General features: G+C 42.8%; 1 protein-coding gene across 2 annotated transcripts; it reads left to right on the forward strand.

Annotated features, from left to right (window-relative positions):
* The first annotated feature begins 1179 nt into the window (after positions 1-1179).
* EDNRB (endothelin receptor type B) lies at positions 1180-22050 on the forward strand. 2 transcript variants are annotated; one of them, XM_045011256.1, is made up of 8 exons: positions 1180-1518; positions 2134-2642; positions 13658-13770; positions 13962-14166; positions 14522-14671; positions 16568-16701; positions 18426-18534; positions 20177-22050. In XM_045011256.1, exons 2-8 carry the CDS (start codon positions 2178-2180, stop codon positions 20306-20308), a joined length of 1308 nt encoding a protein of 435 aa, XP_044867191.1. In that variant the 5' UTR covers positions 1180-1518; positions 2134-2177; the 3' UTR covers positions 20309-22050. The 2 variants fall into 2 exon arrangements, with proteins under 2 accessions (XP_044867191.1, XP_044867184.1); XM_045011249.1 differs by having other exon boundaries at positions 1180-1367.
* The last annotated feature ends 857 nt before the right edge of the window (positions 22051-22907 follow it).

The raw sequence follows: 22907 nt of genomic DNA on the forward strand, positions 1-22907 counted from the left end.
TCTAGCTCCAAATATTGGTGGAGCAGAGCCCCTGATTATGAATATTCCTGGAAGCTATGAATATATGAATATATGAATATTTAGCTCCAAGAGCCCATATAAGTTGGCGCCCATGAGTAAGTCTGCTGTGAAAAAATGATATTTGTTTGTTTGTTAATATCACTTTTCACAGCAGACTCAGTAGCTAGCAAGTCTTAAAGAAATAAGCAACCAAAAAAAGGCAAAAGAAAAAACAAGGAAACAAGACAAGAACCTGCCAAGCACCTTATTTGTGTTTCTAATCTATTTAAGGAAGGGTTTCTCAAACAGGGGTTGCCGCTTGTTTAGGGGAAGCCCCTGGCGGCCGACCCAGTGTGTTTACCTGCCTCGTCCGCAGGTCTGGCCGATCACGGCTCCCACTGGCCGCAGATGGCTGCTCCGGGCCAATGGGGGCTACTGGAAGCGGAGGCAGCGATCTGTAGCACGGGGGAGCCGCTATCGGCCAGACCGGCAGACGGGGCAGGTAAACACACTGGCCCGGCCTGCCAGGGGCTTTCCCTACACAAGCGGCAACTCCTGTTTGAGAAACCCTGATTTAGGGTCATAAAGAATAGAGACAACTGTACATTCTTTTTTTTACTGAGTTTGCAAAAATAATAATAATCCTACATAAATAAATTACAATGATTTGGACATGTATATGTGCATATTTATCTGTTTTTCCTAAAGTTAAGTATTTTAGGAAAAATTATCAGACTGGCCACCAGCAAGAGTTGGTGTTTGCAGTCCAAGCCACCAAAAAATTTGTTGTGAGAACGTCTACTCTAGGACCCTAGAAGCATTGAATTATCTCATTGTTTTTGTTTTGTTTTGTTGTAATTTTATTTTATTTGTATGTGGCCAGATCATTTTAAAATCTCAAAACCAATACGAAATCCACAACTTAACCGGCCCATTTAGCTGGCAGATTTGGCCACAGTGACTCTTATGTGCCTTTGCCCTTTGCTAGCAGGAAACTTTCTGTTGATGCTCTCCAGGCATCTGGGGGGGCCAGAATCTGGCAAAGGGACAGGACGAAAGGTTGTGGCTCTGTAGGAGGGAGCGGGTGGAGTTTGGCAGTGATTGATGGGAAAGATGTGACTGATTTTTTAAAAAAACCGATTTGCCTAATTTACTGGATTTAGGCGCATACCGAAAGCAAGGAAAGGCTGCTTTGCTGCTGACACCCACTTAGTCGTTTCGCGAGAGCCAGTCCTTCCTGCGGCTGCAGAGCCAAGCTGCTGCTAGCCAGGCAGCGTCCTGCAGAGCGCGGGTGCTGAATCGCAGGCAAGCTCTGGGAAGCAGGAACCAGCTCTTGGCAGCTGGTTTGTGCTGGGAGGATTTGAAAGGTAAATAGATTTTTATAGCAAGCTGAGGACGAGCCACTGAATACGCATTTTCTTCCCGCGGGGGTGAGAGGGGGACCCAAAACCTTGGGGCTTTTCTTTGAAGGGATAAAGGATTTGGCGGTGCTGAGAGGAAACCCTCCCTAGGACGGAGGTAAGGGCTGCAAGCCGGGGCAGCTAAGGCAGGGGGGGGCGACGCGGTGGAAGTCTCCGCTCCGATTGTTTCTCGGGTTTCCCTCTCGCTAGTTGCAATCGACGTTTCCACTAAGGTCAGTGCTTAAAAAGCAACTCGATATTACACTGCATGTATTTCGCTCTTTCCACGCATCTAGCGCGCCTGCCTCGGACTCAGGAAGGGAGACTCTCTCAAAGGGACATTGGACGGGACAGGAGAGGAAGGGGGGTTTCTGCGGGGCTCGGTGCGTTTTGTAAAGGGGGGACCCCGCTCCTTTGAAAGCCTCCGCCCGGTTTGGCTGGGAGGGCCCCTTTCTGAGCCGCGTGAAATGTTCCTCTCCCGGCTCTTGCTCAGTGCGGGGAGAAGGGCTCCCCCCTTGTGATCCGGCGCGGGTCCTAGCGGAACGTCTACACTGCAGTGCCCCAGCCCCTTCCCCCGAGCCGGAGTCAGCCCGGGCCCGCCGCGGGTGTCCCGCTTGCAGTGTAGCCAGCCGGGGCCGCCGCTAGCCCGATCTGGTGGGTGGCGGCGGGGCTGGCGCCGCACCTGGAGCCCCGCGGCCGGGCTGATCCCCGTCTCCTGTCTCCCCGTTTGCAGCGGGACCCGGCGCCGCTCGGCTCTGCCCCGCTCCCGGCAGCGGCATGCACGGACCCAGCCTCTGGAGCCTCCTCGCTCCCGCGCTGCTGCTCAGCTGCTGCGCCGCCTGGGAGGAGAAGGGGTCCCCGCGCCCGAGGGGCGTCTCGCAGCGCAGCCCGCTTTCCCCGGGGGCCGCGGTGACCCACACCGCCCGCACGCCCGGGCTCCGGGGCCCGGCCTCGGCCTCCAACGCGTCCAGCTCGGCTGTGCCCGGGAACGACCCCGGCCGAGCCCGCTCGCTGTCTCCGCCCATGTGCACCGGGCAGACGGAGGTGAAGGAGACGTTCAAGTACATCAACACGCTGGTGTCCTGCCTGGTGTTCGTGCTGGGCATCATCGGCAACTCCACGCTGCTGCGCATCATCTACAAGAACAAGTGCATGAGGAACGGCCCCAACATCCTGATCGCCAGCCTGGCCCTGGGGGACCTGCTCCACATCACCATCGCCATCCCCGTCAACGTGTACAAGGTAAGGGAGCCTGCGCCGGCCTAGCGCCGCCCGCCCACGCTGGCCTGGCAGGTGCTGAATGGCCAGAGGTGGGTGGGTAGGTACATCTCCCCCACCCAGACAGCTCAGGCTGGCAGAAGTTGTTCCACGAAGGGCCATGTAGGCAGCAACAGCATTATCCCCTCTGGACCACACTGTGTCCTAAAGCCTTTTTTTTTAAAAAAGAAAATAATAATAAAGGTGCAAGTGCATTAACACCTGCTGTCTTAAAGGGACAGATATCACCCTAGATCTAATATTCTGTCAAGAAAGGGGCAGCTGATTTTGGTCACCTCCCTGTAGGGAAGAAGCAAAAAGAGCACCCATTCCTTAAATGTACCTGTTGGTCCTGTGCACCAGGGTGAATTTCAGCAGGGGATGAAATAAGGGGAGATTCAGGTGCTTAATGTTAAGGAAATGAATAATCTAATTGGCCTACCTTGCTGATTGGGGGTGGGTTTACTCACCTGCTTAAAATTAAGCAACCTGTTAAGTGCTTTGCTGAATCTAGGCTTCCTTCCCAAGAGAAGGAGTAAAGAAAAACTGGCTTGGGTACAGATCAGTGGCAGTTTCCCCTAAATACCTGCCTGTGGATCTAAGCCTTGATTCTCAAATTGCAGTTGCATTCTAGGAGGGGGAATGGTGCATCCTTAGCATGGTAAAGAACTCACCCTGTGCCAAAGCCCTGTGGCCTGGCATGAGATCTCTTCTACAGATTTCTCTTTCCCACCTCTGCCCCAGAGCAGCAAGTGAAAGGCTTGTAGTTCTGAGTGGGATTGTGCTACCTGCACTTCAAGTGTTGCTGTCATCCTTATGACTTTTGCATAAAGCTGCAATAAAAATAGTAGAGAGTGTAAAAAATATTTCTATTTTACCCCAGTCACTGTAGTGTATGACTATTAATTCATATTACTAGTCCATCTAGAGTCTCCAGTCAAGATCAGGGCACATTGTGCTGGACAGTGAATATACAAAAGATAGTTGCTGTAGTCTAAATATCTGAACATCTTACAGAGATTACTAAAAGTAAACAAGCAGATCTTTTCTCCACTCCTTTCCCCACTAGCAGGTTAGAAGTTTTGGACTTAGATCTTATTTTAATTTGGGAATGCTATGTTGAAAAGATGGGTTTTTAAGTTAGTCAGTATCATTGGTGCTCACTCTGAGAGGTTGTTGAAGGGAATCCCATAATCTTTACTCTTCTAAACATAGAATCATAGGGCTGGAAGAGCCCTCAAGAGGTCATTTAATCCAGTCCTCTGCACTCATGGCAGGACTAAGTATTATCTAGACCATCCCTGGCGGGTGTTTGTCTAACCTGCTCTTAAAAATCTCCAATCATGGAGATTCCACAACCTCCCTGGGCAATTTATTCCAGTACTTAACTACCCTGACAGTTAGTTTTCCTAATGTCCACCCTAAACCCACCCTTGCTACAATTTAAGACCATTGCTTCTTGTCCTGTCCTCAGAGGTTAACAAGACCAATTTTTCTCCCTGCTCCTTGTAACAATCTTTTATGTACTTGAAAACTGTTATTATGTCCCCCCTCAGTCTTCTCTTCTCCAGACTAAACAAACCCAAATTTTTCAATCTTCCCTCATACCTCATGCTTTCTAGACATACTGGAGTATTCTACAGTAACTCTCCCCAGTCTTTCAGCAGCTGTTGTAAACTTCAGAGTCAAATTCATTAGAATTTTACCAGAGGTGAATTTGACTCAGTGTTTTAGACCATCACTGCACTATATATGTATCTGAGTTTCTATATAAGGGGATGTCAGTTTCTGGCCGCAGTTGGTATGTGTTAAACAATAGGTGTTAAATTTTTTAAAAACTGCTTTGAAAAGTAAAAACTGAACTGACAAAATGGCAACTATAGTGTATAAATCCAGGAAAGACTGTCAGTAACATGACTTTTTGGTACAGGAATTTGATGTTCTAGTGACACTGACATTTTCAAAAATGAAATAACACCTGGCAAGGGCTGTCACAGATTACCCCACTGCCTGAGCAATAATATATTATTCTTATCTTGATTGATTTTTCATGAAATATATTATCATGGGTGGAGGACAGAAGGGTCAGAGTTATACTAAGTTATACCAAGCACATTGCACATTCAGGACTTGCCATTTCAAAAAGGTCCTGCTATTGCCAAGCAAGCTCCCAAACGGAAGTGACACTGTATATTTAAAGTTATATTATAAACACATTTACCTATATTACTAATGACTTTAGAGCGTTAACCCCTATGGTGAATTTTTAAAAATCCAATTTATTCTTCACTATTTTGTGTGTTTGAATGCTTTTTACAGTCCTCTCTCATCTTGGGCACTGAAGTCAGTTTCCCTTTAAGATTCTTGTGGCCACAGCATTTGCAAACACCTCAGTGTAATGTTTATTTGTTTAAAAACAACTGATTCCAATGGAATTTTACAATGAATGCTAATGGAAACATACATTTCTATTGGCCTGAGATTTGGTAAAAGCTTATTTTACATAAAGTAAATTATGTGCCAAATCTGAGTCGACAGTGTCCGTTTATCAACTTCACAATCCAATTAATTCAGTTGCAGAGATGAGCCCAAAAAGCCTTGTAACATTTGAGGCAGATTATAGTGAAATGACCTCTAATCAAAATCTCCTAGTGGAATGAGAAAAGTAGAGGCTAATAAAGTATTTCATTTTTGTACAGGAAGCAAACTCATCAGTTGTAACTCATGATTTGGAGCAATTATAATACCACTGACTCAGACCTTTAGAGTGACACTCAAAGAGGGCACCTATGTGGAAAATAATGTGAAGGAAATTACTGTGTTCAAAAACCTACCATTGCTAGTAGCTTTCTTAACAATGCTTACAGTAGCCAATGTGAAAGTGAAATATCACCCTAATGTATGAAAAAAATACCTAGCAGAACTAGACAGCTCCACAATAGATACTTCAGAGTTTGCACAAAGCACAGATTTTGTGTGAGCTGTTCAGCAGGATGAATTCAAGATACTGTTTGCAGTGTTGCCGTAGCTATGTTGGTCCCAGGATATTAGAGAGACAAGGTGGGTGATTCTATGATTCAATTCTATATCTTTTATTGGACCAACTTCTGTTGGTGAAAGAGCCGAGCTTTGGAGCTACACAGAGCTCTTCTTCAGGTCTGGGAAACGTACTCACTAAATACAAATTAGAATAGATTAACATAAGTAGTTAAAAGAACCGGAGTTCAAACCGGACAGTCTCTATGCAAAAGAATAAACAGACACAAATCTGACATCAGGAATCAGAACATTCAAAAACCAGTAGGAGAACACTTCAACCTCTCTGGTCACTCAGTAACAGACTTAAAGGTGGCAATTTTGCAACAGAAAAGCTTCAAAAACAGACTCCAATGAGAAATTGCTGAGCTTAAATTAATATGCAAACTAGATACCATTAACTTGGGTTTGAATAGAGATGGGGAGTGGCTGGGTCATTACACATATTGAATCTATTTCCCCATGTTAAGTATCCTCACACCTTCTTGTCAACTCTTTAAAATGGGACATCTTGATTATCACTACAAATGTTTTTTTTCTCCTGCTGATAATACTTCATCTTAATTAATTAGCCTCTTACAGTTGGTATGGCTACTTCCATTTTTTCATGTTCTCTGTATGTATATATATTTCTTACTATATGTTCCATTCTATGGATCTGATGAAGTGGGCTGTAGCCCACGAAAGCTTATGCTCAGATAAATTTGTTAGTCTCTAAAGTGCCACAAATACTCCTGTTCTTTTTGTGGATACAGACTAACATGGCTGCTACACTGAAATAAGTAGTTAACACACTGTAAGAACCATTCAAGGTAAAGTGACCTGTTAACACCTCAGCAGTCACAGGACAAAAAAGGGTGGTTAGTGGATTACAGATTGTTGTAATATGCCATAAATCCAGTGTCTTTATTAAGAGCATGATTTTTAGTGTCTAGTAAAGTTATAAATTTAATCTCCCAGGTTCATCTTTTGAAGGTGTTGCACAGGTTTCCTTTGAGGATGAGGATTGGGAGGTCAGAAATGGAGTGATCATTTTGTGGAAAGTGTTTTGCCCAGAGGTGATATTTTGTGTTTTAGCATTTCTCTGTGTGAATTCATTCAAGAGTGAGTGATTGTTTGGTTTCACCCACATAGATGTTATTGAGGTATTAGTGCACTGGATGAGGTACACCATATATTGTGACAGGCAGGCATAAAACCAATGGGTCTTAAAAGGTGTGTTGTGGGGAATGTTGATCATCATAGCAGTGGAGATATGTCTGCAAGTTTTGCATCGGTTGTTATGGTAGGGTCTGGTGCCACTTTGAATTGGTGTGTCCTGGTTTCTGGGGAGCTTACTTCTGATGATGAGCTTGGTGAGGTTAGGTTGAGATATTCTTGTCTAGTAAATTCCTAAAAAGCCAAACAGTTCAGAGACACCTCAATCTTGAAAATTCAAATCACTTATCCTGAAGCTATCTAAAGATAATCAAATATCATCTAAGCTATGAGACAAAGTAACATATAAGGGGTACTTTAAAATAGGGGCATTATGAAAAATGGAAAACATTGCACAGCTCAAGCAAACAAGAAAATATGTAAGTTAGCTAATGTAACGCCAATATTTAAAAAGGGCTCTAGGGGTGATCCCGGCAATTACAGACCGGTAAGTCTAACGTCGGTACCGGGCAAATTAGTTGAAACAATAGTAAAGAATAAAATTGTCAGACACATAGAAAAACATAAACTCTTGAGCAATAGTCAACATGGTTTCTGTAAAGGGAAATCGTGTCTTACTAATCTATTAGAGTTCTTTGAAGGGGTCAACAAACATGTGGACAAGGGGGATCCGGTGGACATAGTGTACTTAGATTTCCAGAAAGCCTTTGACAAGGTCCCTCACCAAAGGCTCTTACGTAAATTAAGCTGTCATGGGATAAAAGGAAAGGTCCTTTCATGGATTGAGAACTGGTTAATGGACAGGGAACAAAGGGTAGGAATTAATGGTAAATTCTCAGAATGGAGAGGGGTAACTAGTGGTGTTCCCCAAGGGTCAGTCCTAGGACCAATCCTATTCAATTTATTCATAAATGATCTGGAGAAAGGGGTAAACAGTGAGGTGGCAAAGTTTGCAGATGATACTAAACTACTCAAGATAGTTAAGACCAAAGCAGATTGTGAAGAACTTCAAAAAGATCTCACAAAACTAAGTGATTGGGCAACAAAATGGCAAATGAAATTTAATGTGGATAAATGTAAAGTAATGCACATTGGAAAAAATAACCCCAACTATACATACAACATGATGGGGGCTAATTTAGCTACAACGAGTCAGGAAAAAGATCTTGGAGTTATCGTGGATAGTTCTCTGAAGATGTCCACACAGTGTGCAGAGGCGGTCAAAAAAGCAAACAGGATGTTAGGAATCATTAAAAAGGGGATAGAGAATAAGACTGAGAATATATTATTGCCCTTATATAAATCCATGGTACGCCCACATCTCGAATACTGTGTACAGATGTGGTCTCCTCACCTCAAAAAAGATATTCTAGCACTAGAAAAGGTTCAGAAAAGAGCAACTAAAATGATTAGGGGTTTAGAGAGGGTCCCATATGAGGAAAGATTAAAGAGGCTAGGACTCTTCAGTTTGGAAAAGAGAAGACTAAGGGGGGACATGATAGAGGTATATAAAATCATGAGTGATGTTGAGAAAGTGGATAAGGAAAAGTTATTTACTTATTCCCATAATACAAGAACTAGGGGTCACCAAATGAAATTAATAGGCAGCAGGTTTAAAACAAATAAAAGGAAGTTCTTCTTCATGCAGCGCACAGTCAACTTGTGGAACTCCTTACCTGAGGAGGTTGTGAAGGCTAGGACTATAACAATGTTTAAAAGGGGACTGGATAAATTCATGGTGGCTAAGTCCATAAATGGCTATTAGCCAGGATGGGTAAGAATGGTGTCCCTAGCCTCTGTTCGTCAGAGGATGGAGATGGATGGCAGGAGAGAGATCACTTGATCGTTGCCTTTTAGGTTCACTCCCTCAGGGGCACCTGGCATTGGCCACTGTCGGTAGACAGATACTGGGCTAGATGGACCTTTGGTCTGACCCGGTACGGCCTTTCTTATGTTCTTATGTTCTTATGTTCTTATGCACAAAAAATTCAGATGGGGGATTTGCAGGACCCAGGGAACAGTGAGGCTGTGGTTGCAGACCTACAACTGCAGAGTACAGGGAGGCTACCACTGCCCTATGCAACAGTTTGGCTTTTTGGAACTATGGTGTGCCAACCATAGCTCTTTTCCATTTTCCAAAGTGCCAAATGGAGCCCTCTGGAGATGCCCTTCTGCCTGGTCCACGAGCATGACAGAAACACAGAATTTTGGGGGAATTATACGGCTGCAAAAGGTCATTTAAAATGTGGGCCAATGGGAGCAGTTGAGTGCAAGTATAACCCACTGGTCAATGTGTCCCCCTCGGTGCTCAATCCACAGAGGATGAGTCTGATAGCTATCAGCCTAAGGGCTTGGCTACACTTACGGTTTGCAGCGCTGGTCATCCAGCTGTGTAGGAGCAGCGCTGGTGTGTGGCCACACTCACAGCTACCAGCGCTGGTGTGTGGCCACATTTGCAACATTTGCAGCGCTGTTGGGAGTGCTGCATTATGGGCAGCTATCCCAGCATTCAAGTGGCAACAACGTGCTTTTCAAAAGAGGGGGGTGGAGGGTGGTGTACTGTGACAGGGAGCGGGGAAGAGAGAGAGAGTGGATTTTTGGAGCCAACACTTTAGCTTCCTGGATTGAAAAATCACAAAATGTTCGCGAACCCTTGGTCTTCATTGCAAACAGCCTGCCTCCAATGCTGTTTCTCTGTCAAGCAAACATTCACTCCCTGCCTCTCATTTGATCGTTCACAGCCAGGTACAGATAGCTCCTGTTTGCTGTGATCAGTGTTTGTTTTTTAGATAAGCAGTTCAAGAGCTCTGATCGGAGTTCACAACAAAACAAAGAGAGGCTGCATAACAAAACAAAGAGAGTAATTTAGTTAAAAGCTTTCTGGGATATCTCCTTATTCCCTGGAGGCCAATAAAAGCGCTGGTGTGTGTCCACACTTGATGAGCAGCGCTGGATCACCAGCGCTGCAATCACTACACCCCAACCTGGCCAGGTGTACAGCCAGCGCTGCAGCCAGGGAGTTGCAGCGCTGGATGTGCCTTGCAGGTATGGACGGTTACTAATTGCAGCGCTGGAAAGCCTCTACCAGTGCTGCAACTTGCAAGTGTAGCCAAGCCCTAAGATTGTAGCTCATTAGTTCAAGCTATAGAGACTCATGCTTTTAGCCTGGGAGATTCCTGGGCCAGGCCCCAGCATTGGCTATGATGGCAGCTATCAGATAAGCACTCATAGATATATTTTTTTAAAAGATGCTAAGAGAACATTAAGGTCAAAAAGTGGAACATCCGAAAGTCTACAGATTCCAGACTTACAATTGGATGCACAACATTAAGTCTACCTCTTGTGCATATTCATTATGATGATTAATTAAATAGATACCATTTCACAAATGCCATAATATAATCTCATACAATTTCTTCTACAACTTTCAATACACACGTGTAGTAGTTTCTAATATTCATTCTCTTATCCTTATATAATAATATTATTACGTTCCGTTTGATTTTATTGATGTAGTCTTCCATGGCCGCACAGGGGCCTCTTGTGCAGCTTCCTGGACCTTCACTCTTTACGACTGCTACTTTCCCAGATCACAAGTGGGTGGGGTGGGATGGAGCCTTGACTTTGCTCTCCCCAACCATGCACTGGCAAACTGAGCCAACATGGGGCATGGGGGAAATCTGTACCTGGCAAGGAAATGTCACAGATTACTTCCCCCCAGAATGAGTGTGGGGGAAGAGTAGAAAAGCAATTCCCACTCTTGAGTCACAAGTACATCCTGGGGCTCTTCCTGGGCAGTGAAACTAAGGAGCCACAAGGATTACTACACAAGCCAGTGAGCCAACGTTCAGTCTGACCTGGTATATGATAATCCTCTTTTCTGTGATGTATTTTAGCACTCAAAAGCTACGAAATACCATGTTTATGGTTGCAGTGCAACTTTAATTTGGCCCTGTGTTCATCCAGTCTGTGCACGGAAAGGCACAGGGGTCATATAGAAAATCTAGTATGTGATCATGTAGTTAAAAATCATAATGCATGTACACAAAGAGCCTAAATTAAGGTTGCCTGGGCAATAATCAATTTGGTATTTCTCAACTTCCCCAAGGCAAGATACTTCCCCTTAGTGAGGACTATTACCATTCCAAATTTCAGCTATTAGCCCCCAGTCATTTCAGCTGTAGAAAAAGTTGTAATTTTTTTTCTATAATGGGAAATGTACAGTATTTTCACTCTTGTCAATGTCTGCACCAATTCTGTTGAGATTTTGCAAACTTCAGCTCTAGACAAAGCCCAGGCATGGAAAACTTATGCCCTCAAAGCTTAGATTTTTATGCTGCTTTGTCTGTAATATAGATATTTTCATAAGAGCAAATTAAGGGCTTGAAGTGTAGCTGTTCAGCCCATGGGCTTCTTTATGAGCTCATTGGAGGTTTTACCTGTGGCCGGTCTAGGCGGGGAAACTGACCAGAACGGCTATGGTAGAATAAATTATTTTGAAATAGCTATTCTGGAATATCTCCCATATGGACACTCTGTCCCAGAGTACGGGCTTGTTTACATTATCACTTAAGTCGATGTAAATTATGTCACTCAGGAGTGTGAAAAAGCCACCCCTGCGTGACATAAATTACTCTCTCCTACTGACATAGCTTCTACCTCTCACTGAGGTGGAGTAATTAAGCTGATGGGAGAGTGCTCTCCTGTCGGCATAGCATGTCTTTGCCAGATGTGCTACAGCAGCGCAGCTGCACCGATGTAGAGCAGTAGTGTAGATTAGCCCTAAGAATGACTTTATTCTGGAATAGTGTATCCACATGGGGAGCTGTTCTTGAATAGCTATTCCAGAATAATTTATTTCACAGTAATTATTCTGGTCAATTTCCCCATGTAGCAAAGGCCAATTGTGAATGCAAAATTGGGTCCTATGCTCTAACATATTAGATATGGGAAATTTCTCCATGCAGTGTATATGCCGTTTTCCAAGGATCTTAATCTGGGTCATTTATATTTGTAAAATATCATTAAATTTTGTAAATTCAGTGTAAAGTTTTTGTCAGCTTATCTGTACACTTATTCACTCATTACATATATGCCTGTGACCACCACCACCACCAATTCTCATCTCCTGCTTAGTCTTCTGGCTTCTCCTCTAGTGTTTGTGCCTAATGGCAATACAGCTCATTGAGAGCCAACACATCTGTCCATGCTTCTTGTCCAATACTGCAAGGGCAGTGTAGGTTCCACAACTATTTACCTTTCAATACCTCTCCTTAGAGTTTATGGGGTTCTTTTCTCTTTGGGGGGTGTCTGCATGTAATTACCCTTAGAGTAATAATCTTAACACAAACAAGAATTAAAAACTGAACGAAAATTAAATTTAAAAAAAAGAAATGATTTGCTGAACATAACTAGATTTACATTTCTCATCAGATAGACTAAATAAGACATTCTCATCTTGGTTAGAGAGAAAGAAACCCATATATGTCTAAAAAGCAATTCCCGGCTCCCAACAACTAAATAAATCTTAATAACCTTAAAATATTAAACAAGTGCTTCAATTAAATATTGTGTAATTCATCTCAGTCATTAAGAATAGTTTATTGGCAAAATCTATATATTTGAAACACTTGTTCCTATGAAAGAATGAAAAATCCTTTGCCTTCATTGTCTATCTTGGTATTCAGTACATCAGATGGAAATATATTAGCCTTTTCAGATTTATGTATGTACATGGATTGTCAGGTGCAATTTTGTTCATAAATTCAGCACAGCGGTGCATGCATATTTTTGCACATAGCTCTGCTTTTGAAGTTTTGAAAACCAAGTGCTAAATTACTGTTACCCTTGGGTACTGTTACTGTACCCTTGGAGATGGTGGTGTGAGATGTGGTATATACAATCTCACTGGAGAAATGTTCAACAAAAGACCACCTATATCTGGTGAGGTGATAGAACTTTCTGAGTTATGATTTAGCTCAGATTACTTCCTGCATTTCTACCAAACGGGGATTGGTCCTGAGCATTTGCAAGAGGGAAAGCAATGAGCACTCAAGCCAAATAAGGAGCAACATCCCAAGGTCCTTCTCCACCAGCAGGATGATTACTATTAAAAATAAAAGCAGAGACATTAAAACAGAAGGATAATTAGTTGGATTCTTGATGCTCCAGTAGGTCAGGACTGAGCCCTCAATGCACATCCCAGTCAGCAGCGCCAACATTCTAATTTGCAGGGGAAGGAGGGAACCCTCCCATGAGTGCATCCCACCCTTCGCTTCTCCCCGTCCCCTGCCCCCAGCATCTCCTGGATGCCGTGGAACCGCTGTTCCATGGCGGGTGGGAGGTGCTGGGAGGGCAGGTGAGGTGCTAATCAGCGGGGCTACTGGTGGGCTGAAGACACTGGGGGGAAGGGTGCCAGGGGGAGCTGGCTGCCAGTGGGTGCTCAGCACCTACCATTTTTTTCCCATGGGCGCACCCACGGAGTCTGCACCTATGATCCCAGTTCTCCAATGATGGTTCATGCTAAATCAAACAGAAGAAGGAGATGCTCAGTTGAGACCAGCTAAGCACAGCTCCTATGAAGACTGCCAAGAGGATGTACCCTTTGGATTGCCTGGTAGAACTGTTGCATAATGATCATACAAATCTTGTTGATATATTCTAAGGCAGTGATTCCCAAATATATAAGTTCCCTTTCCTGGAGGGACTCATTGAACCTTAAATCCTCTAAGAGAAATGTTCATGTTATATTAATGTAATTATAAAAATTGAAATTGCTAATCATACCTGATATTTTCTTTTCACAGCTCCTTGTAACAGACTGGCCCTTTGGAGTTGAAATGTGTAAACTGGTACCCTTCATTCAAAAGGCATCGGTGGGCATCACTGTGTTAAGTTTGTGTGCCCTCAGTATTGATAGGTGAGACCTGTTTCATTGTTACCAACGCTGTATTTTCTTTTCAAGTCATTTTGATCATATGAAATACACCCATAAGGTCAACTTTTGCTCTTCGTTCAACTGATATGACAGCATTGATATGTGTTTATATCAGTTTAACAGAGGGCAAAATTTAGCCCTTAATCTAATAAGTGTCCACTGTTGATATTTAGGTATCGAGCAGTTGCTTCCTGGAGCCGAATCAAAGGAATTGGAGTGCCAAAGTGGACTGCCATTGAAATTGTATTGATCTGGGTTATGTCAGTAGTCTTAGCTGTTCCTGAAGCTATAGGTTTTGATATGATTGTTATGGAATATAAAGGAAAGCATCTTAGAATCTGTATGCTTCATCCCACACAAAAAACATCCTTTATGCAGGTAAGATATTTTCTCTTTTAAACAAGTCCTTTCTCTTAAACAATACCTGTATCTAGTTTGCTCAACAGTCTAAAAGGACGAAACTTACTAAGTTTTACTTCCATTAGCTATTAAATTCATTCTTTAGTAGAAGGGTGTACAGAAACTCTGTCACTGACTTACTGTGTGGCTTTGGACAAATTCGTTTCCTCGTCTGTAAAAAGGGACAGTAATACTTATATCTCATTAGTGCTGTTAGAAGAATTGACAGATAGTTAATTCAGGCTTGCAAAATGCTGCACGTTGTTCATGTATAAATGTTCTCTTTACTACACCACAAACTGAACTCCTAACGTGTCTGATTGTTTTCCCCTAGTTTTACAAGACAGCTAAAGATTGGTGGCTGTTTAGCTTTTATTTCTGTTTGCCATTGGCCATCACAGCACTTTTTTATACTCTGATGACCTGCGAGATGTTAAGAAAGAAAAGTGGAATGCAGATTGCTTTAAATGACCATTTAAAACAGGTAAAAATATGCACGTGAAAACATTGCTGAGTTTTATATGAGATTACAGTAGAACCTACATTAATCCAAGGAGCACATCATTAATGCACACTGAAATTGCAGTCTCCACCTTGCTTCTTAGGAGATGTAGTATTGCCAACCCCAACTGTTCAAAAATCGTAAGGCCCCAAAAAGATTGTTTTAAAAATCCTGAGACTTTACTCAATTATGAGTTGTTTTCGTTTTCTGCAGTTAGGGCCTGTATTGTTCACATTTTTAAGCTTTTTTTACTGCCACTGTGAGGGCTAGAAACGTTTTTATATGAAAGCTGAGATTGCAATGCATTCACATGACTCCAGAAATTGGGATTTAAGAAAGACACCAAGTATTGTGAGACTCATGATAAAACTGTGAGAGTTGGCAACGTTGCAGTGCTGTAGTCAGGTATCATATTATCAAAAAACTTCATTGCAAAACACATTACAGAATATTTACTAGCATACCAGGAAGAATTATAAGTAACTAAACCTAAACTACATTTTTAAAATAAAATATATTTGGAATCCTTGCTTTCTTGTTTGTTAGCTTGTACACTAATTTGCAGTGTCATTAGTGTAAATAAGAAAGGTTCACCTATAATAATATTTTTGTAATTTATGTCTCTTGAGCTCTTTAAAACCAGACTAGAGAAAAAAGCACTAGATAATATACAGGTGAAAACAATCTGTACTTTGAAGGGGGATGGACTGGATAACTAATCTCTTTTCCACCTGTAACTTAAGTGATTGTATGTATTGATCCCTTGAATTTTCACAGTTGATCCATGATCAGATAGGTTATAGGTATGATTAAAATTTGTGAATAGTAGCTACAATAGTTAAAGATCTCAAAATCAATTAAAAATGTTAAAAAAATAAGATATTCTAAACTTCACCTAAGTTCCCTCTAAGCTGCATGGCCATGCAGCTGCTTATTAAGCCCCACGCAGGTGGGAAGGGGTATCTCTCCCCCAGTACGGACCTGCCGCGGTTGGGAGGGGTGTCTCTTCCCCAGTGCAGACCTGCGGCAGCGGGGAGAGGCGCCACACCCCACCGGCTCCAGCACGGACCTGCCACAGACTTGCCAGGGAAGAGGAGTCCCTTGCCTGGCTCAGGCGTGCCAGAGGTGCCAGGGAGAAGAGCCCCTCTCCAGGTCCATTGGAGCTGTCAGGGAGAGGAGCCCCTCTCTCGGCCCAGCCCAGCCCCACTGGAGCTGCTACAGTCAGGGAGAGGCGCCTCTCCCCCACCCCTGAGCTGCTGCAGTGAGAGAGGGCTGGGGAGAGTCTTCTCTCCCCACTGCAGCCCCGGGGCAACCTGCACCCCAAACCTCTCATCCCTGTCCCCATCCCAGAGCCCGCACCCCCTTGCACTCTAACCCTCTGCCCTAGCCCTTAGCCCCCTCCTGAGCCCCAAACCTCTCTTCCCCAGCCCTACCCCAGAGCCTGCACCTGCAGCCAGAGCCCTCATCCCCACACACCCCACCCCTCAACCCCCGCCCTGAGCCCCCTCTCAAACCCCTCATCCCCAGCTCCACCCCAGAGCCTGCACCCCCAGCCAGAGCCTTCACCCCAACCCTCTGCCCCAGCCCTGAGCTGCCTCCCACACTCCGAACCCCTTGGCCCCACCTCCACCACATGAATTTTGTTATGTGCACCAATTTGAAGGTGATGATTCACACATCACCTCCATATTGGTGCACATAACAAAATTCATTCCGCACAGCAATGTAAAAAATTAGAGGGAACACTGAACTTCACCTACGTACCACATTAATATTTATTTTTGCACTTCTACAGTATCATATATTTTGGTTTTAGAAGCAAATAATAAAAGATCAAGAGAGAAACTTTAACCCAGTTCCTTTCAATTTTGTTTCCAGAGACGCGAGGTGGCCAAAACTGTGTTCTGCCTAGTGCTTGTCTTTGCCCTGTGTTGGCTCCCCCTTCACCTAAGTAGGATTTTGAAGCTCACTATATATGATCAAAGAGACCCCAATAGATGTGAACTTTTGAGGTAAGACTGTTATGGCTGAATAAGAGGAAAATACCCCCAACCCTCTGACCCAGCCCTGAGCCCCTCAGCCCGGGCCGCACCGCAGAGTCTGCACCTCCAGCTGGAGACCTCACCCTCCCACACTCCAAACCCATCGTCCCCACCCCCGCCACATGAATTTTGTTACGTGCACCAATATGGAGGTGATGTGTAGCATATTAGTATATATAACATATAACCATATTGGTGCACATAACAAAATTCATTCCGCACAGGAGTGGGAAAAATTAGAGGGGACACTGTCTGTGACTATGCAGTGCACTGTTACTAAGCAGCCAGGCCAGCACCAGCACCACCACCACCACCATCACCATCACCATAGGGGGGAGGGATAGCTCAGTGGTTTGAGCATTGGCCTGCTAAACCCAGGGTTGTGAGTTCAATCCTTGAAGGGGCAACTTAGGGATCTGGGGCAAAAATTGGTCCTGCTAGTGAAGGCAGCGGGCTGGACTCAATGACCTTTCAAGGTCCCTTCCAGTTCTAGGAGATTGGTATATCTCCAATTATTACCTATTTATTAGATGGGCAGGCTCTAGGGGAGGGAGGAGAAGAAATGCTCCTGTGATCTGATGATAAATACAACCCTTTACTTAACTCAAAGTTCAAGACTGACCCTGTCATTCTCAGGATCTATATGTGAAGGGGTCTGTCTGTCTGCCTCAGTGGCAGCATTCCCCCACCTACTTCCCCAGGAACCTGAAAAGGGCATTCTGCCAGTCCGGAGATCCATGCAGAGAGACAGGGTTGGCTGGGTTTGGGGTCAGTGAGATGCATATCATCCCCTCATCGCTGCCCTGAGCTATTGGAGGGTGAACTAGTGCAGTCCAAGGCAGAAAGCAGTGCAATTCCCCCTTTAAGGGGAGTCCTCAAAGAGGAGTCCACTTTTTGCAGAAGTTCTCACAGGACAGCTTCATTGCAGCTGTGTATTAAGGTCATGGTGAGGTATGCCAAGGACACAGGGCCTCTACACAGATGGCCCTAACCTGTGGAATTTATACTGTAGGACAGGGGTCAGCAACCTCTGGCACACGGCTCGCCAAGGTAAGCACCCTGGCAGGCCAGGCCAGTTTGTTTACCCGTCGCGTCCGCAGGTTCAGTCTATCGCGGCTCCCACTGGCTGCAATTTGCCGCTCCAGGCCAATGGGGGTGGTGGGAAGTGGTGGCCAGCACGTGCCTCGGACCACACTGCTTCCCACAGCCCCCATTGGCCTGGGACGGCGAACCATGACCAGTGGGAGCTGCAATCAGCCGAACTTGCAGATGCAGCAGGTAAACAAATTGGCCTGGCTCGCCAAAGGTTGCCAACCCGCTGTAGGATTTGTGGGCCTTATTATTGATTCTGCAAGGCGAAAACCCTCTTCTCTTCCCATTAGAACAATTGGAAATAAATCTCCATGAAGAAAACCTCATGAAGATGTTCTCCTCTACATCTCCCTCCGACTGGTAGGGGTGATCAGGCCCTTTGTAATCACCATAACAAAGAATGAGTCCTACTATCCAAAAATGTGCTATGAGGCACAGTGTTTTCCTCTGAATAACCCATTCACATGGTTAGCCAGCATTACTCTTACCATACTTGGTAGTAAATCATGCCAGGGTTGAGCCTGATGTTTACAACTGTGACCCTTCGATAAGCATTATCAGTAAGTAGTGTATGAATCACATTTATTTTAATTTTCACACAGCTTTTTTCTTGTATTGGACTACATTGGTATTAACATGGCTTCGCTGAATTCCTGCATTAACCCAATAGCCCTGTATTTGGTGAGCAAAAGATTCAAGAACTGCTTTAAGGTAAGGGGCAATCTAAGGCTGCTTTTCACCACGTTAGAAAAACATGTTCTCTCTGGGTGAAATTCATTCCAGGCAGAGGGACATGTGCCACTTAAGAAAGGACTTACCCCCTCAGATTCAAATGGAACTTTAAAAAATGCATAGGCCTAGTACAGGCGTTCTGCACAGGGCCTGATCCTGCAAGATGCACCTTGTTCATATGGTGCATTTCACCCTTTGTGCACTATAAATTATTGTCTATTTGCCTTTTTTGAGCTGGATCAAGAACTCACTCAATAGTTTGATGTGGGTTGATAAATCATTTTCTTAGGGCAGTTCAGGAGTGTACTTTTTGGTCTTTATTCCTCTCATACAGAGCCTTAAAACTTCATGAGTCCAAAGACAAATTATTAGGGCTGGCCAGAAAACAATTCTGTTTCATGAAAAGTTTCAAGGTTTCAAAAAATGTCAAGATTTTTAGTCATATGTGGAACAAAACAGAGACTTTCAAAAACTTTGTGTGAAAGAGAGCAACCCACCTCAGAATAGCCACTTAGTGAGGACATCTCACCTGGAATGTGGGCAACCTAGGTTCAACCCCTGTTCTGCAAGTGAGTGCCCTAATTACCAAGCTACTGGGTTTCCCACATCCCATGTGAGTGCCTTCCTCACCTGGCTATTCTGACATGGGTCTCTAGTTCTTTCCCTCTTTTCATAGAATATCAGGTTTGGAAGGGACCTCAGGAGATCATCTAGTCCAACCCCCTGCTCAAAGCAGGACCAAGCCCCAACTTTTTTTTTTTTTTTCCTCCCAGATCCCTAAATAGCCCTCTCAAGGATTGAACTCACAACCCTGGGTTTAGCAGGCCAATGCTCAAACCACTTTCTTCACTTTGCCCCTCTCAGACCAAAAAACCTTGTTCATAACATCTTGGTTTGATGAAATTTCATTTGGTCAAACAAATTACAACCCACTTTTGTCTCATTTCCCTCCTCTGATTCTAGAGACTATAATGTCAAATATTAACTGTCATTACGTCTTAATGAAATTTTAGTGTCAGACTCCAACTTTCTTGTGGTACTATCTATAATGATGGCCCAATTTTGAAAGCTTTCCCCACTAATGGACCACCCATTGAAATTAAGAGCGTGCAGCAACAGAACAGACTTGTAGGATCAGGCCCTAAGTTTGGAAACTGCTGGGCAGTGGGAGAGAAAAATTCCATGAGGCAGGGAATTCTTCACGGTTTACAAGTTGTCCCCAACTCCCACAGACCAATCCTGCATTGAGAGAGGGCTTGAATGGAATAATTTCACTTTCCTACCTTTAGGTTGAAATAGAAAGAGGGAAATCACACAATTTTTTGTAAAAATCACAATCAGGTTTGAGAGGTGCACTCAGGTCTTATAACACCCATAGGTATAAAACTAAAAGAAGGATTACAGGAAGAATGAAAATACAAAATCTTTCATTCTATTTCCAGATACATTAAAAATTGCAGGCCACATTCAATCCAGGCTTATAGGGGGCTGCATATTGTTCTATGTTATAATGGCCCCTAAATTCTCAGTCAAGCCTGGGTAATAGCAATATTTCAATGCATTGTGCAAAAATGTGCATAATAAAAAGATGTAACATGATGATTCTTTTTATTTAAAACAGTCATGTTTGTGTTGCTGGTGCCAATCCAAAGACATGCTGTCCCTGGAGGAAAAACAATCCTGCTTAAAGTTCAAAGCTGATGATCATGGATATGATAATTTCCGCTCCAGTAATAAGTACAGTTCATCATAAAAAAGTATATGCTCTGAAATTAATTTCAGTGCCTTTATTTGAGTCAGACTGACAATTGCTGTTATAAATTAAGATAGTAGAGCTTTTGAAAAATCTAGTTTTCTGTTTGCACAAAAAGTAAATAAAAAATTGATTGCCCACAGTAACATAACATTCATAATTATGCATGGTATCATGAAGAACAACAGCAGAAACAACTAATTGTTAAAGCACTTAAATTCTTTGGATCAGCAATTCCAGACCATCCTCACTTCTGGTATATCAGTCATTTGTATTCATTATAAGCGCCTTAGGAACTAGAGCCACAATTCTTACTAAATAGCAAACCATATATTTTGTTGGATCAAAGCCAATATTGTATATAACTCAATGTATTATATTTGTAAAGCAGATTGAGTGTCTAAATTGTTTTTAAAAAATCAAATCCAAAATACTTCATTGCACAGTTTAAACAAACACAAAAAAAGTACTTTTATCAGGAATGTTACACTACTCAGTGAGAACAATACTAACAGGATACAGTCAAGTTAAAAATCACACTTCTGTCTAAATATTTTTATCTACTACTATTACAGGTAACATTTAAGGTCACTACAAATATTGTTCTCCCTTATCAGTTTGTTTATTTCTTGCATTTGTGGCAGCACTTTTAATAGTCCATTTCACTGTTTCCCCAGTTATTTGACATAGTGTTTCACATAATAGAGGAGAAAAACATTTTTAAATGGAGAAAAATATGATTGCAGAACCATAACAATTCTGCAGAGTCGCCAAAATGAATGATTTTTTAAATTGATTAGATCTCAAGTTTATAGCATCCCTTTTAAACAATGAGCCTTCAAGTAATTGACTGTAGTTTAGCCAACTTTATTTTTCTAGAGATTACAAATGAAATTGATTTCTCATGGGAAAAATCAGAAGCAATCTAAATGATGGTTGGGGAAAAGAACCCTTAATATATATAGCAGATAGTACAAAATGGTAGACAGAGCCTTTTGGGTTCTAATTGTATTTAGTTCTGCTAGGTCTTTAAGAAAATATTCACAAACTGTACTTAAAAGGCTAGTACTACGTCATGTAATTCTTGACATTGTTATAAAATGTTTTTTCTTTCCATGTGGTAATAGCATTTGTTTCTACTTCTGTAAATATTTTAGTGAAGTATAATTAACTGTAAAATATTAAAATATGGGCAGGACCCTATAAGAATAGAGAGAGAAAGATGCCTGCAGTAAACATGATGTGTATTGCCAGGAGCAGTTCACATTTTGTGTCTGCGTGGCAGACTAATGCTTGTCTTTTTTAAATAGTTTAATCCAAGCAACTCATGCGTTAAGTCTTTTGCTAGTACTAGTTACCAATACTAGCATTAGTAAAAGCATGACTCTTTGGCTTTGCATCTCCAATTGATTTGTCGCACATTCTCCAAAAAAAAATTAACACCTTTCAAGCAGTAAATCATGAGCTTTTCCTACAAATATCAACAGAAAACATTTTGAAAGTGAGAAATGTTTTCAGCACATACCATACTTTATTATAATACAGTATTTGTCAAACTCAGGAATTTTCCTACCTTCCAAATGTCAAGTGTAAGAATCCCTCGTACACCTTGTCCACAAAGTGCCTTAGGGCTTGGCTACACTTACAAATTTGCAGCGCTGCAGCAGGGTGTGAAAACACACCCTCTCCAGCGCTGCAAATTGCGGCGCTACAAAGCGCCAGTGTGGTCAAAGCCCCAGCGCTGGGAGCGCGGCTCCCAGCGCTGTACGTTATTCCCCACAGGGAGGTGGAGTACGGACAGCGCTGGGAGAGCTTTCTCCCAGCGCTGGCGCTTTGACTACACTTAGCGCTTCAAAGCGCTGCCGCGGCAGCGCTTTGAAGTGTAAGTGTAGCCAAAGCCTTAGATATTCTCAGGATTAAAACAGTTTGAATCAGATCTTCAACTTGTGTAAACTGATGTTGCTCCATTGGAAACTACTGGAGTTAGGCCTGTTTACGCCAGCTGAGGATCGGGGGGGGGTAGGGGGGTGAGTGTGTTTTCCATTGTTAGTTTGCTGTTTTCATCACCCTTTGCCCATAAACCCAACTACAATACACTTAACAGAATGAAATACATGGGTGGTTGTTTCTTTAATCAGAAACACAAAGTAAGAAGTCATTCAAGATGTGTTCTGCCAATTCCTAAAGTAGAAAAATAGTTTTTTAAAGTAAAAATAATTCCTTTTCTTGTGCACGAGAAGTCAATAATTTGACTAGTATACCATGTAAATATTATGAATGTTCAACACACTGTTTATTTTATCAATTTTCACATTGAGACATGAATTAATGCAAATAAACAATTATTTCTGTGAAATGCATTTCATATATTAAAAATGGGTAACCAACTAAATCCTAAATTTGATACTGGTCAGTGTTATTTTCATAAAGTTGTATCATTACAATATTGTACATGTATATTATTTTTATTTCTGTTGAAATGTAGCTGCTGTATTCTACAACTGTGTAACATGTTTTTTGTTTTTCCTGGACTAGTTCCTTGTTAAGTTGAACCCTCATAGGCCCAGACATTTAGGTATTGCAGACAAAGGGCATGTGC

This window comes from Mauremys mutica, chromosome 1 (assembly GCF_020497125.1).
Source record: "Mauremys mutica isolate MM-2020 ecotype Southern chromosome 1, ASM2049712v1, whole genome shotgun sequence".
Classification (NCBI taxonomy): domain Eukaryota; kingdom Metazoa; phylum Chordata; order Testudines; family Geoemydidae; genus Mauremys; species Mauremys mutica.

Coding starts and splice junctions, on each gene's coding strand:
- EDNRB (XM_045011256.1), top strand. CDS start 2,178: ATGCACGGACCCAGCCTCTGGAGCCTCCTCGCTCCCGCGCTGCTGCTC. Junction 2,643..13,657: donor TCCCCGTCAACGTGTACAAG/GTAAGGGAGCCT, acceptor TTCTTTTCACAG/CTCCTTGTAACAGACTGGCC. Junction 14,672..16,567: donor TAAATGACCATTTAAAACAG/GTAAAAATATGC, acceptor TTTTGTTTCCAG/AGACGCGAGGTGGCCAAAAC.